The sequence below is a fragment of the Halichoerus grypus genome, chromosome 3 (genome assembly GCF_964656455.1).
Source record: "Halichoerus grypus chromosome 3, mHalGry1.hap1.1, whole genome shotgun sequence".
Classification (NCBI taxonomy): Eukaryota; Metazoa; Chordata; class Mammalia; order Carnivora; family Phocidae; genus Halichoerus; species Halichoerus grypus.
The window spans coordinates 89,358,360-89,374,473 of NC_135714.1; the positions used below are offsets into that span (position 1 = coordinate 89,358,360).

The 16,114-nt window shown below is 41.9% G+C and overlaps 1 protein-coding gene across 5 annotated transcripts in view; it reads left to right on the plus strand.

The window, feature by feature from the left end:
* The first annotated feature begins 2,205 nt into the window (after positions 1-2,205).
* SEC24B (SEC24 homolog B, COPII component) overlaps positions 2,206-16,114 on the plus strand; it is an 88,749-nt gene continuing 74,840 nt past the window's right edge. For 2 of the 5 annotated variants that reach the window (XM_036098046.2, XM_036098048.2), the window contains exon 1: positions 2,210-2,565. In XM_036098046.2, coding sequence (XP_035953939.2) covers positions 2,439-2,565 — 127 coding nt within the window. In that variant the 5' untranslated portion in view covers positions 2,210-2,438. Of the gene's footprint in view, positions 2,566-16,114 lie in introns of all 5 variants that reach the window. The other 3 variants (XR_013446431.1, XM_036098047.2, XM_036098049.2) reach the window with 3 other exon arrangements.

Consider the following 16,114-nt stretch of genomic DNA (forward strand, 5'->3'; position numbering starts at 1 on the left):
CTTAAACTCTGTTAAGTCTTGGTTTCCTCTGGTAAAATGGAGATAAGAAAAACTGTGAGGACTAAAAATGTATCAAGTAACTAGTATAGTGCCTGGCACATGGTTAAGTATTCATTCAATCCTTCATCCTTTCCCTCCTTTTCTTCACTGATGGCAGTCATGGAACTTAAAGTAATGGAGCGAAATAACATATTTTCATAAAGGTTGTAGGATCTGACATGCAAAAGATTTTTATAACCATGCTAGAAAATACTACGGTGAATTAGTGGACAAGTGGAAGCAGCTTAGGTCATAAAGACTATGGGGAAGATCTGCTGAAACCTATGGTCCCAGTCCACCTCTTTAGAAGTCTCCCCTAAAGTGATAGGGTTCACCTTCATTCCATATACCTCTGATTAAAATGGGCTTCTTATACCCAGGAAAATACATTCGGGGCAGAATGCCAATTGCCTAGTTGTTCCCTTACCCTCATAATGGTAGCCCTTAATCCAATGCTTTTTCTTCTGAGCCTTTTTTCAAAGAACTCCTGGGAAGTGTTGGAACCCATAACCATGTAATCTCCTTAATAAAGCAGAGTGTGAGGGACGCCTGGGTGGCTCATTTGTTAAGGATCTGCCTTCGGCTCAGGTCATGATCCCAGGGTCCTGGGATCGAGTCCCACATCGGGCTCCCTCCTCGGCAGGAAGCCTGCTCTCCCTCTCCCACTCCCACTGCTTGTGTTCCTGCTCTCGCTATCTCTGTCTCTGTCAAATAAATAAATAAAATCTTTAAAAAAAAACAAAAACAAAGCAGAGTGTGATCTTTTGCTCATGTTAGGGCTTAGGTTTCTGTGGAAAAGGTTCGAATGCTGTGGAAAAGAGCTTCCCCCTTTTGTCTATGTGGAGTATGATGTATCCTTGAAAATCCTAAAACTTGGGGCGCCTGGGTGGCTCAGTTGGTTAAGCAACTGCCTTCGGCTCAGGTCATGATCCTGGAGTCCCAGGATCGAGTCCCACATCGGGCTCCCGGCTCGGCAGGAAGCCTGCTTCTCCCTTTCCCACTCCCCCTGCTTGTGTTCCCTCTCTCGCTGTCTCTCTCTCTGTCAAATAAATAAATAAAATCTTTAAAAAAAAAAAAAAAAGAAAATCCTAAAACTCAGAAGTACAAATCCAACCACTGAAATCCTATTTGTGGTGCATTTGGTGCATTAAAGCACCAAGTACCGTTAATTTATGGCAAAAACGAGAGGCAAGCTTTGCATTATTCCAGAACACACTACATGATTTCCATAATTATTCAGTAAATTAGACTTATCACTCCAGAAATATCTTCTAGATCCCATTTCGAGTTCAATGATGTTTCTGAGCAATTTCATTCCTCATACAGAATGATGGTAGCGTACTCAGAATTCCAAGATGGCAAGACTACTTGGTTAACGTAGTCCAAGACTTGCTTGCCAGTTAGCATGCTGGGACAGGTCAGGGATTCAAAGATTTCAATGTAGAGAAAGCAAACTGAATTTTTGCTTTGGATGCTACAGCTTCTTTTCTAAACATCAACAGAATGAAGCAACCCTTGGCAAAAATCAAGAAGATAAAATTTGTCTTCCAGTTTCTCTTACTCTATTTTCTCCTTCCTCTTCCCTAGATTTAAGTCGGTGGGAAAAGTTTAGAATAATGCAATTCTTATTTCGATTCTTGTGTTTATCAAAGAGAAATGTTTCCTCCTCCTTTGCCGAGGATTAGAATTCCCTGGGAATTCAGGGACCCTGAATGCCGTATTTCCTTTAGAATTAACATTAAGGGGGGGGGGGGAATTCAAGATTAAGAACCAAAACCGAACCCAGGGTTCTCTTTCGGAGGAAGGGAGGAAGGGTGGGTGGGGTCAGTCCGGTGCAGCGTGGCCCCGGGCTCCGGATGTCACCCCGCGGCTCTCGGATCCCCCTCCCAGCACCGCCGGGCCAGGCTCGCCGCGCGCCCAGCCTCCGCACCGGTGGGAGCGGGCCCAGGTTTCCTTCTCCTACCCGGGTCCATCCCTCCCGCCTCACAGCGACCGTGGCTACGCCTGGACCCGACCCGCCGTCGCAAGGCTGGCGGTGAGGCCGCGGCCCCGGGCCCCGCCTCGGGCCTGAAAGCGCCGGGCTTTGGCCTGCAGGGGGCGTTGCGGCGGCGGCCCAGGGCCCGCGGTGTGGGGACCGACCCAAAGCTGAAACCCCGCACTCAGGGTTTGGGGCGCGCAGCACGGCCGGGCGAGGCGGGCCAGAAGCCAGGGTCGCGGCACCCGCGGCGGCCGAGCGAGGCTCCGCGGTGTGCAGCGCCGGCAGCCCGGCCGCGGTCCCAGGCGACTCCCTCGGTGACGCCGGGCGCGTTCCTTCCTCTTCCTTTCGCCTCTCCGGCCCCGCCTTCCTTTCCCTCCGCCCACCTCCCCGAAGCGGAGCCGCCGCCGCCAGCCGCGCCGTCATGTCGGCCCCCGCCGAGTCCCCTCATCCGGCCGCCAGCGCCCGGATCCCGCCCAAGCTTGGCGGAGCCACCGCTTCAGGAGCCGCCGCGCCCGCAGGCCCGGGCCCGGCGCCGCACCAGCAGAACGGTGAGGCGGGCGGCCCCAGCGCAGCGCGGGGCCTAGCGCCGGCAGGGCAGCCTGCGCGGCCGCTCAGACCAGACCGGACCGGGCCGGGCCGGGCGGGGTGATGGGGCGGGGGGCTGCGGGCGGTAGGGGCGCGGGGCAGAGGCCGCGCAGGGGCCGGACTGTGTGTGGGGGGGCGCGGGGCGCGGGGGGGGAGGGGCGCCCTGGCGCGGGGGCGGGGGCCGACCTGGGAAAGCTGGGGCCGGGGCTGTTTACGTAATGTGACCCTGGGCCCGAAAGCGCCCGGGATTAGTACGGGAGGTAGAAAAGGAGGGGCCCAGGTCCGCTTTAAAAACCCTCCTAGCCAGCATGAGCGCAGGCGAGTTGCCCCGAGCGACCCTTTGGCCGGCGAAAAGCCGAGGCCGCAGCGTGCGTGGTCTGGGGAAGCCTGGTGTGGCCATCGAGCTGCACGGATTGTGCCCTTCCCGTCTCGGGAAAATGCTTTGATTTCTGCGGCCCAGCGAGCACGCTGCCTTGAAGGGAACTTAAGTTAGCGCTCAAGTTTGTAGACAAAAGGGTGTAAATGTGCAACACAAGTGTACCGTAACCCTGACCCACTTCGGCCGCAAGGTCTGTCCTTGCTTCGGCGGCGGCTGCGCTAGCGTTTGGAGTTTGCTTGTCGTCTTGGAAAGGGAGTAGGTGTCAAACGGATTTAAACGAATACCTTTAGATCCGGGTGGCTTTTGCCCCAGCTTCACTTTCAGAAACACAGACGCGTGCCAGAGTTGGCCCCGCTTTGACGGAAGAAAGGCCTTCATACAGGCAGCAGCTGGTGCAGCTTGAAAGCCGCTTTCATGCTAAGGTCGTAGGCTTTTAGTATGCAGGAGGTTCAAGTGAAAAATGATCATTTCTAGGATATTTATTACCTGATCGTTGGGATCTGAATGTTTGTGGATGGGGCCGGGGAAGGGGGAACTCGCGTTATAAACTTGATAGTAGTTTAGAGGAGAGCCCTCGAAAGTAATTACTTTAGAAAAAAGCCCAGTATTTTGTAAGAGAACCAAACTACACTGGTACTTTTCAAACAGTTGTTGGACTGACCTGTTTTATCCAGTTTGTTAATGAAAATTCATTGGGCTGTATAAATCAGTTCAGCCAGTATGTAGTTTTTCAGCTGATGCTTTTCATACATCGGTATCGTTTATCCTGAGACTCAGAAGTTGAATTTTTTTCATAAAAGCGATGTCTTAGGCTTAATATCCTTTGGATCAGCCACCCTTGTCATTATTACATGCTTTACTTCCAGTGGTCATTGTTTACTAGCGTGCAGTGTGAACAGTGTTGCAGGTTTTGTGTTCCTGTCCTGAACATACATAAAGGTATTTCTGAGCAGTTTTTGTCCTTGTAAACTTGATACAAAATTGTTTTTGTTTTGTTTTTAAACCGTTTTCTGTGTGAGGGAACTAGCACATGTTTATTTAAGAAGAGTTTCCAAGTCTTTTGGAATAATATAAACCCATGTTTTAACAGTGATCCAAGGATTGTCTTTTCTTGATTTTCTGGGTATACATTATTTTGTTAGTGCATGATTTTTAAAGTGGCAAATATTGCTCTTAGCCTTACAAATTTTGTGAAGGCTCAAGAAATGCCAAGATATCAATTACAATGAGGTTATTAAATCTGTAAGAATGTTAGAAGCCAAATATAGAGGATGGTGCTTTGTTTCTCCTGTTTGTAATCATTACTTTAACATAATTCATTTCAGCATTTGTTGCATGTTTACCAGTTGGGTACTTAAGATTAGACTAGTAGAAAGCAGAATCCCTGCCTTTCTCCTAAATTCACCTTTATTTTGTTGACATGCGAGTTCGTTCTGACCTTGAGGGATTTTATGGGTCGGGATAGGAGGGCAAGACTGTCTTGAGGCAGAGGTTACAGCATGAACAAAAGTCTCAAATTGTCAAAGTGCAAGGCATATTTAGAAACTAAGCTGTCAAGAGGCAAGAAGTGTGCTGGGTGATAGGGAGAACCCAAGGCATTGAAGCTGAAAGGAATACTTAAAAAGGGGTCAGGTTGCAGAAAGGCCTTAAATGTCATTGCCAAGGAATCTGGAAATTAATATAAAGAACTAGGCTAAGAGAGTAAATTTTACCAGTTCTCATCACAAGAAAAAAAAATCTATGTATGGTGACAGACAACTACACTTACTATTCTAGTGATCATTTTTGTAATTTATTCAAATATTGAATCATTATGTTGTATACTGAAAACTAATAGAGCATATGTCAGTTATACCTCAATTAAGAAAAAGGATAAAGAAGTAGGGTCAATTTTTTTGTTGTTTTTTGTAGAAGGAAGTAGCTTAAGTAGAGAAGTAACAAGATCAAATCTGTTTTTTTTTTTTTTGCTAATCTTAGAAAAAATAATTTTTGCTACACTGTGTTGGCATTTATAGATAAAGATTAAGCAGTCCTTTGGGTTTTTGGTTTATTCTTTAGCCGTACATGAAATAGTTTGCCTTTTAATCTGTCTCTCTGGAATACCAGACATGGTGAAAAGAAACAGGTCAGAAGTGTGCGTATGAGACATTACGGGAGACAGTTGTTAAACTGGAATGGTATCTAGAGATCGCTTATTTTAGTGGTTATCCAACATTTTAAAAAACATTTATTTTTCCAAAAGAAGTAGTGGATAGAGCACGGGTGCAGAAATCAGAAAAAAGCAGAGCTGTTATGGTTAAATAGAGGTAGAGGTTCAGGTGTTTTTGGAGTGCGGTCTGAAAAACACCTGGTCTGCTCCTCCAATTTTATAGATGAGGTCAAGATCCAGAAAGGTTAGGTGGGTGTGTTTTTCACCAGTTCCTGTGTAAACTTTGTGAGGGTAGCAGTTTTGTCTCTCTTGTCACCGCTGTATATTCAGGTACTCATTAAACGTTTGTTACACCAAGTCCAATTCAGTCTTCCTAATTCCAGGTCCAGTTCTCTATTAAGAGACTGTAGAAAGTCTTTTTAGAGACTTTGACATTTTTTTGCAAAGGGTAGGGAATAGGTAGAAAACTGAGACTTCATTATCACTTTTGTTTTCTAGGTTTAACTGCTCACATGCTTTACCCCCACTCATTTGAAGATACAATTTGACATGAGTCTGTGACATACTTCTCTTAAACTTCCTTTTGTGTACTTGTATTTCTATACTTCAGTTTTTCACTGAGCAGCATATGGGCTTTTAGAATTATTTGTATTTCCATGTGAAGTGTTAGTTGAATATTCTTCACTTTTACTCTGCCTTTTGAGAGTCTCTCCAAAGCCCAGTCCTCAAAGAAGGGAAGATTGGGTGAAATAACATCCTGGTAATATGATGGTGTAATTCCAAAATTTTTCCCAGTTGACTTAAATTGAAAGAGATATTTTAAAAAGTTTTTTTGGGGGGAGGGCACTCGGATTTAACAGTAAACCACTGCTGCTTAATTCTGCTTTTAGGAAGAAAATGGTGCTCATTTTCAAATGAAATGTGTTTTCTTCCTTCCATGTGCCTTTTCCAGGAATGATCCTACTGGCAGTTCTATCATTTCAATCTCCAATAATGTGAGAAAGATGAATTAGTAATGGGAATTATTGGGATCCATTATGGAAGATGTAAACATACCATTCACTCAGTAGTACTATCTGGTCAGTTATAGGAAACCCTTCAGCTTTGAGAGCACATGCAAAATTTAAAAGGATAAAAATCCCCCCCACCATGTGTCTGAAGTAAGTTCCTTTTGATCAGAGCAGCATCTGTGTCTCAGGTTCCTAGTCTTCCTTTGTAGCTGAGCAGAAGCATCAGGCCCTCTGGTGAAGATATTGCCATGGTGTAATGTAACCGTCTGCATACATCATTTCCTTCTAAGCTGATTAATATTTCGAGAATCTTAAAAATCATTCCTCATATAAACAAGTGTCTTTTATCTGGGTTTAAATTTTATTTTTTGTTGCTGTGTGTATTGCATTAGTTATTTGCAGTGTCCTACTCCCACGCCACTCCCTCCCCCCAGGTGTCTGAGATTATATCTGTGATAATTTTTGCAAACCCCATTCATTGCCACTGATTAGAGTATTTCAGCTCACTTCCATTTTTCTAATGATCTGTAAACCCTGAAGTACTAGATGCCTAAAGACATTGAAATAGACCAGATTTTTGAGCCTGTCTTCAATGGACTTTCCGAGAAAGGAGAGCATCTCCACAGTCAGCCCTGCATGTGAGAGCAGATCATGTTCTATTCAGAGTTGTCAGAAGGTGTGGGCTAGTGAAAAGGTTGTCGGCTTTGATACAGCTCCAGGTTTTGTCGAGGTAATTACTCAACATCTCTGAGCTTAAGGGGAGAATAATACCTTCCTTCTAGAGTTGTTGAGAGAATTATATTAAATGAGTTACTATTTTTAAAGTACCTGGTGCTTAGCAAAATGAGATACTTAGCAAATGAGAGTCCCCTACATTCCATCTTCTGCAGAACACCTGGATATAAATTCTTTAGATGGCAGAGACTATAAGAGTTTTCCTCATCATATTCCCAGGGGCAGCAGGCAGTAGTAGGCACTCAATGGAGTAAGTGAACTTGGCTTCGTATTCACTGTTGTTTTTGAAGACTGGCCCCTGAAAGGATCTGTGTATGGCCAGCTCGTCCTATCCTTTCCTGTATTTAAGGCTCAATCACTGTTTCCGTCTTTTTATTATTTTCTTCCACTGCCCAGCCCTCCCTCCCTCCAACAGATCTACTCTTGGAAGGTTCCCTCTAATAGCCCATCTACCTCAGCTAGCTGGCTTGTGGGAAGGTGGATTTAATTGGTTTCAAGTTTTCTAAAATGCTATGCTGGAAGCTGCTTGTAATAGGAACCAAGGAAAAGCAGGATGAAGTAGGAGGTGAGAGGGAGTAGTAAAATGCCTCGCCTAAGCCAATGGCCAAGTCTTAACTTGCTTGTTTTTCCTAGTATTTCTGAGAAACCGGTATTGTGAAATGAGCTTTGGAACCTGCACTGCCTGGCTTCTTCACTACTTACCAGCTGTTTGAATCTGTATAAATTAGTGACCTTGCATGCCCCCATTTGTCTGTAAAACGACGATAGTGATGCTTCACAGGATTATTGTGAGTTATGTAAGATTATGTAGAGGAAAGCAAAGTACCTGGCATGTGGTAGGTTCTCAACCGGTATTGGTTTTCTTTTGGTGCCTTTACTCTTAACACTCATTATTACGGCAGCCAAAGAGGAGAACTGATGGGCTTAATGCAGTGAGATTTCACCCAAATGGCCGCACAGGCTGTGTCTGTCTGTAGGCTCTGTCTGCCAGCAGTGACTGGGACAGTTACTTCTGTAGCTAGTAGTCTTCCATTAGAAAAGAATAATCCAGCGTATCCAGATGTGACTGGAATTCCTCCTTTTTTTTTTTTTTAAGATTTATTTATTTTAGAGAGAGAATGCATGCAAGTGGGGGGGAGGGGCCGAGGGACAGGGAGAGAGAGAATCCTCAAGACGACTCCCCGCTGAGCACAGAGCCTGATGTGGGGCTCCGTCCCACGACCCTGAGATCATGACCTGAGCTGAAATCTAGAGTTGGACGCTCAACCGACTGAGCCACTAGGAATTCCTCATTTTTAAAATCACTAGGGCTTCTAATTACAGATTTCTTTAGGGGTGTGGTGGTCATATATTTTTTACGCTTGTAAAAAATTTATATTTTAGCAACATTACTGATACTTTATCGTCAGGGGTCCTATATCCAAAATATTCAGAAATCAGTACTATGTATACTGATGACTGGATGGATACCAGTGTTGACACCAGAGCAGGATTCAGTAAGCCTGTAATGTGCCATTAGTCTTTCAGTTGCTGGGTCATGAGGAGGTCTTGGTGGTCTGGGGCAAGGGACCAGCATTGTGGGGTATAACAGGGAAGCAGGATCAGGGCTGTGTGACTATTTACTGGTGGCATTCTTTAACAAGAACGATTGCTAAAATGCATAGTGGCTTAATATTGACCTATTTCTTGGTAGTTCAGTGATGAATAAATTATGTTCTTATATCTGATACTGCCTCTCCAAGTTAGTATGAATGTGTCGCTGTGGGATAGAGGAGCTTGTACTTTGCTGACCTTGATGTTCTTTTTAAGATAATGAAAAAAACCTTTACTCTGACTTTTAAAAAATATTGAAATGTGATTCATGAAAAGACTAATGAAGCAAATATTCTTGATATTAAAAATGTTACTTCTCTGAAAAGGGAGAGGATGAGGAAACTCATTTATTTAAAGAGAGCTTATTAATTTTTTTTTATAAATGTATAGTGACTAGATATTCCATAAAATACCTTGTAAATTTGAATTTTCATGTCTGGCTTGCTTACAGCAAGAATAGAATAAATTTTCCTCTGGTGGGAATCTAGTCTCTGGAAGGAGATTATGTCCCTGAATGTAGAAACTTTTCAGAGATTGTATATAACCTGAGTTTTTCTGTTTTCCAAGTGATTTCTTGATGCTCTTTTTATGAGTCACTGTGTTCAGCCATTTGGTGGATGCAGTAATTACTTCATTGATTCTAAGACACTTTTTTTTCACATTTTTATCTCTGAATTTGGGGGGCATCTTAGAATTGGTCAAATTTTAAAATTGGTTTTACTGAAACTGTAGAAGTTATGGTATAGTTGTGTGAAAACCTGCCACTGACAGCTGATGTGGTGAGCTGAGTATAACGGCCCCCTAACATGTTTCCGTCCTAATCTTTGAAACCTCTGCAGCTACGATTAAGAATTGGGGATATTATCCTGGGTCTGGGTGGACCTGATATATTCACAACAGACATGATTAGAGGGAATCAAGAGGAGACAGCCAGCAGAGAAAGTTATTGACCACAGAAGCAGAGGTGGGAGTAGTGTGCTTTGAAGATGGAGGAAGGGGCCATAAGCCAAGGAATACAGGTGGCCACTAGAAGCTGAAAAAGGCAAGGAAATGGATTCTCTTCTTAGAGCCTCAGAAAGAACCATCTCTGCCCATGACACTTTGACCTTATTAATCCAGTGAACTGATTCTGGGCTTTTGACCTCCAGAACTGTAAAATAATAAATTTGTGTTGTTTTAAGCCACTGAGTTTGTGGTAATTTGTTATAGTAGCAGAAGCTAATATACCTGGTAGGTTTAAAAAGCAGCAGCATTTACTAGGCTTCTTTTTTCCCCGCCTCAAAATATAGGGATGTTTTCTGTGAACCAGGCACGGAAGCTTTAGGAATATGATAGAGCTGAGAGCAAATTAGACTGGCTCTTCACTTACAGAGTTTGCAGCCAGACAAAGTACCATGTGAAAAGTGCTATCATTGTGGTCCAAGATACAGTAGATGCAACATTAAGTAGGCATTCACTTGTAGGGTTAAGAGATGTTTTCTAGAAGAGCTGAACTGAGATCTGAAGAATGAGTAAGAGTTGATCAGATGAAGGGGGAAGATGGAATTTTTGAAGGTTCCAGGTAGAGGGAAAAGCCTGTGTGAAGGGTCAGAGGTGAACAAACACGGCTTGAGAAAAATTTAGTATGGTCGGAATGTGTGTGGAACAGTGATTCTCAGCCTCTTCATACTCATGGCTACCTTAGTGCTAAAATTTTAGTTGGTGGCATTCTTGAAGGAATTAAACTTTTTTTTTTTTTTTTAAGATTTTATTTATTTGACAGAGACACAGCGAGAGAGGGAACACACACAGGGAGAGTGAGAGAGGGAGAAGCAGGCTTCCCGCCGAGCAGGGAGCCCGACGTGGGGCTCGATCCCAGGACCCTGGGATCATGACCTGAGCTGAAGGCAGACGCTTAACGACTGAGCCACCCAGGCGCCCCAGGAATTAAACTTTTTAAACACCTGTATTTTAAAAAAGCAAATTTCAGAAAAATAGCGCATGTTTATTTGATTCCCTTTGGAAGCCTTTACAAGGCAACTTAACTGTATTCTGCACTCACCAACCCCTTTGATGGCCTTTTGAGGTAAAGCTCTAGCATATACTCTTTCCTGATGTGCTGTGGCTTCTTTGCTCCCTTCATACTAGGTCATTATTGTGTGTCACTTTGACCTAACGATAGGCACCTTTAGTTTAGCAAAATTACATTTTATGTACTGATCAAACTTCGGTAGACCCATGTGAATGACTTGTAGCGTAGCCGTATGTTAAGGCGCCTGTTGAAAATCATTGTGACAAGGAGTGGTGAGCAGTAAAGTAGAAGAGGTAAGCAGGAGTCAGATCATGAAGGGCCTTTGCGTTCGTTTTCTCTCTGCTGCTATAACAAATTTACCACAGATTGGTGGCTTAAAATAACATGAATTCATCATCTGTAGGTTAGAAGTCTAACAGGGCAGAAATCAAGGTGTCAGTAGGGCTGAATTCCCTCCCAGAGGCTGGGGGAGAGTATCCATTTCTTTGCTTTTTCCCACTTCTAGAGGCTGCCCGCATTCCTTGATTCATGGTCCCCTTTCTGTCTTCAAAGCCAGTAACCTCTGGCTTCATCTCTGCGGATCTTCTGTAGTCACATCTCCCTGACTCTCTTCTGCCTTCCTCTTCTACCTTAAAAAGGACTCTTGTGATTACATTGAACTCACCTGGATAATCGAGGCTTTTCTCCTGATTTTAAGGTCAGCTGATTGATTAGCAGTCCTAGTACAAGCTGCAACCTCAACTCCCTTTGCCATGTAACGTATCATATTCACATGTTTTGGTGATTAGGACATGGACATTTAGTGGGGGGGAGGGATTATCGTGGCTCCCATTGTCTTACAGACTATGTTAAAGAATTTGGATTTTTTCTTGATGGCAAGAAAAACCATTAGAAAGCTTTAAACAAAGAAATAACATAACCAGATTGCTTTTTAGGAAAATCACTCTGGTTATGTGTGGTGCAGTCATTTGTCTATAGTGTCATACAGGGGTGCCTGGGTGGCTCACTTGGTTAAGCATCTGCCTTCAGCTCAGGTCATGATCTCAGTGTCCTGGGATCGAGCTCCGCATCGGGCTCCCTGCTCAGTGAGGAGTCTACCTCCCTCTTCACACTCTACCTCCCCCCATCCTCGCTTGTGCATGTGCACTCTCTCTCTCTCTCAAATAAATAAATAAAATCTCTTAAAAAATTGTGTCATACAGTCAATTTAGTAAGTCATTGCCAGCACTTTTTTCCATTGATGTTTTAAAAACTTATTTTGCAATAATTTTAGATTTGCAGAAGTGATGCAAAGATAGTACAGAAAGTGCATTGTTCATTCAGCTTCCTCTAAAGTATTACATCTTCTCGTGTCTTACCATCTTACAAAATCATGGCACATTTATTAAAACTAGGAAATTAACATTGCTGAAATACCATTAGCTAAACTATACCATTTCCACCATTTTTTTTTTCTGTTCCTGGATACATTCCAGGATATCCTGTTGCATTTAGTTGTCACGTCTCCTTAGTTTCCTCTGATCTGTGACAGTTTCTTAGTCTTTTTGTTTTTTAGGGCTTTGACAGGACCAGTTAGTTATTTTGTAGACAGTTCTTCACTGTACTGATGCTTTCCCATGATTAGGCTGAGGTGGAGTCTTAAGAATTTAGGAATTTTTATGAATTTATGAATTTTTAGGAAGAATACCACAGAGGTGAAGTGCCCTACTTATCATATCGGGGATTATATGTATCAACTTGTTGTATTACTGGTCATGTTAATCTCTTGAACACTTGATTGAGGGAATGTCTTAGCTCAGGCCTCTATGAGAAAATGCCATCGACTGGGTAGGTTAAACCATAGACATATATTTTCTCAGTTTTGGAGATGAGAAGTCTGAGATCTGAGAGTCTGAGATCCGAGAGACGTCATGGTTGGGTTCTGATGAAGACCCTGTTCCTGGCTTGCAGATGACCACCTTCTTGCTGTGTGCTTGCACGGCTTTTTTGCATGCATGAGGAGAGAGTGATCTCTTCTCCTTCTTATAAGGATACTAATTCCATCATGAGGGTCCTACCCTTGTGACCTAATCTAAACCTAATTACTTCCTGAAGGCCCCACCTTAAAACTATCAAATTGGGGGATAGAGCTTCAACATATGAATTTGGGAGGACATATTCAGTCCTATAAATAGGGGCTGCCAAGTTCCTCCACTGCAAAATTAATATTTTTTTTCCTACTGTTTGTTAGGAGTAACTTCAGCCCACATTCAACAGAAGGGGAATTTAAGAATTCGGGTGCCTGGGTGGCTCAGGTTGGTTAAGCGACTGCCTTTGGCTTGGGTCATGATCCTGGAGTCCCAGGATCGAGTCCTGCATTGGGCTCCCTGCTCAGTGGGGAGTCTGCTTCTCCCTCTGACCCTCACCCCTCTCATGCTCTCTCGCTCTCTCATTCTCTCTCAAATAAATAAATAAAAATCTTCAAAAAAAAAAAAAAGAATTAAGCTCCACCTTCTACAGTGAGGTGTATCAAATAATTTGTAGGTATATGCTAAAATCATCACAGTAATTTATAAATATTCTTGGGGAGATACTTTAATATCCTGTTGCTTCTTAAAATTTCATCCGCTAATTTTACATTCCTCAGTGGCTTGCACCTGCAGTGATTTTTACTGTGGAATTCTAATGGTAATTTTCTCTTTCCCTCATTTACTCTACATATATTATTTGGAGTTTTTCCGTAAGGAAGACTTGCCCCTTTTTTTCCATTTTAAAATGTTTTCAGTCATTTATATTGTGGGCTCATGAATATTATAATCTAGTACTATCATTATTTATATTTGTTGCTCAGATTGTTACAGTTTTGGCCATTGGCATCTCTTTCAGGTTGTCTCCTGTGTCTCTCTGGCACCACCCTTTTTTCGACTGCTTCCCTACTTTCTGACACTACAAGATACTCCCATTTTGTCCTTGCCCTATCCCAGCACTAGAATCAGTCCTTTGTCCAAGGAGCCCTGGTTTCTTTTGTTGGGGCATGGTATTTAGAAACTGAGAATTGGGCCCCGGATGTGGTCGTAGCTACGGGCGTATCACTGCTGCTAGGCTTTCTCAATAGACAGAGTTAGGAGATACATATGTATCTACTAAATTATGTATGTAAACATCTCTGTAATTATATCTACATCTGTCCATCTGTGTATATATATTGCCTCAACCTCCTTCAGTGAGGTTATGATACATGTAATACAGCTAGACTGATTTGTATATGTTTATTGCCATCCCTGTATCTTCTTTGGTTATTCTATTTTCAGACCTTTTGCCAATTTTTTGGTTGGGTTGTCTATTTTCTAACTGCCGAGTTTTAAGAGTTCTTAATAAATTTTGGATACAAATGATTGGGCATGTGATTTGCAAATACTTGTCTCCTTGTCTGTAGCTTGTCTTATAGTTCTCTTGGTGGTTTTTGTAGAGCAAAAGTTTTTAATTTGATAAAGTCGCTTTTCTCAATATTTTCTGTTCTTAATCATACCTACATATTCTTCTGTATTTTCTCCTAGGAGTTTTTAAATTTTACTTTTAGATCTGTGATTCATTTTGACTTAAATTTTGCTTAAGACCTGAGACATGTGTTGAGGTTCATTTCTTGAATATGGACTATGGCAGTCGCATTGGTTGAAAATACTATCTTTTCTTCATTGAATTGGCTTGACATCTTTGTCAAAAATCAGTTGACTGTATTTTTGTGGCTTTATTTCCAGACTTTTTATTATGTTCTACATGTCTGTCCTTTCACTGGTACCATACTTTTTTGATTATTGTAGCGGATAAAGCAAGCCTTGCAATTAGGCAATAGGAGTCCTCCCACTGTGCTTTTTCAGAGTTTTTGTTTTTGTTTGAGATTTTAGTACCTTTGCCTTTCCATAGAAATTTTAGAATCAGCTTGTTGATATCTATAAAAGAGCCTATTGGTATTTGTATCGGGATTGCATCAAACTTAAAGATCAAAACTGAGATAATTTATCTTAATACCAAATCTTTCAGTCCACAAATAATAGTGTATCCTTCCATTTATTTAAAGAAATCTTTGATTTCTTTCATCAGTGTTTTGTAGTTTTCAGCATATAGGTCCTTCACATATTTCATTAGATTTATATTTTAAGTACTTTTTGGTGATATTATAAATAGTATTGTTTTTAAAAAAAATTGTAAATCCTGTTTGTTCATTATTGAGTTTGAGAAGTGCATTTGACTCTTACATACTGACCTTCTATCTTGTGACTTTGATAAACTCACTTATTATTAGTTCCAGGCTTTTCTTTTTCTTTTTCTTTCTTTATTTTCTTAATCCTGTCATTCTGTAAATATCGTTTTATTTCTTCTTTTCCAATCTGTATGCCATTTATTTCTTTTTCTTGCCTTACTAAAGTAGCTAGTAAATCCTGAACATTGTTGAATAGGGGAATGGCTTTTATTTTTTTTTACTGTGAGTGCATGGTAGTGAAGAATATGGTAGTTACTAGTGTTGCTTGGTGTCATTGCTTCAGTTTATGCCACAGGACCAGCATGTTACCCGTCATTGCTATTGTGCCATTAGTACAAATGTCAACACAGTAAAGAAGGCAGATATTTTAATACACTATGACAGTAGTTTTTACCTGTGGATCTCCCAGGAGTCTCCAGTATTACCAGGGTTCTATGTACTACACTTTGAGAATTGCTGTTCTGTATCCTTACTGTATGAGTTTCCTAGGCTGGCTGTAACAGAGTACTACAAACCGGTAGCCTAAAACAACAGAACTGTATTCTCTTCCGGTTCTGGAGACAAGAAGTGTGAGATTAAGGTGTGTGGCAGGGCCATATTCTCTCTGTAAGGGAGAATCTTTTCCTCGCCTCTTCCAGCTTTTGGTTGGCTGTTGACATTCCCGCTATTTTGGCCGCATCTCTCTGCTTTATCCTCTCATTGCCTTTTCTTCAATGTGTATGTCTTCTCTTTATGTGCATCTTATAAAGATACTTGTGATGACCTTTAGGACCCACTCAGATAATCTCAAGATCCTTACCTTAGTCATGTCTTCTGTCATAAAAGATAATACTCATCCTTTTCCATATAAAATCATTTTTACACGTTCTGGGGTTTAGGATGTGGATGTATCTTGGGAGGCCACTGTTCAACCTACTACCCTTATTACTTACATAAATATTAGACTGCTTCATATTGTTCTGCAGGTTTCTTAAATTTTATTTTTCTTCAGTCTTCTCTGCTTTTTTAATTGGATCATTTTATTTATTTATTATTAATTTTTAAGTAAGCTCTACACCCAACGTGGTGCTTGAACTCATAACCCCAAGGTCAAGAGTCGCATGCTCTACCGACTGAGCCAGCCAGGTGCCCCAAAGTTAGGTCATTTTATTGGTTAGTCTTCAGGTTCATTGATTCTTTCTTCTGCCATACTGTTGAAGCCATCTAACATACTTATTTCAGCTTTATTTTGAATATTTTCATTTTCAAAATCGTTTTCATTTCTGTTTTGGTATATCTGTTCATTTACTGATGATTTTTTTTTTCAATTCTTTAAATATATTTTCTAATTTTGAACATATTTATAATAGCTGCTTTGAAGGCTTTGTCTGCTAAATTCAACTTTTGGGACCACTT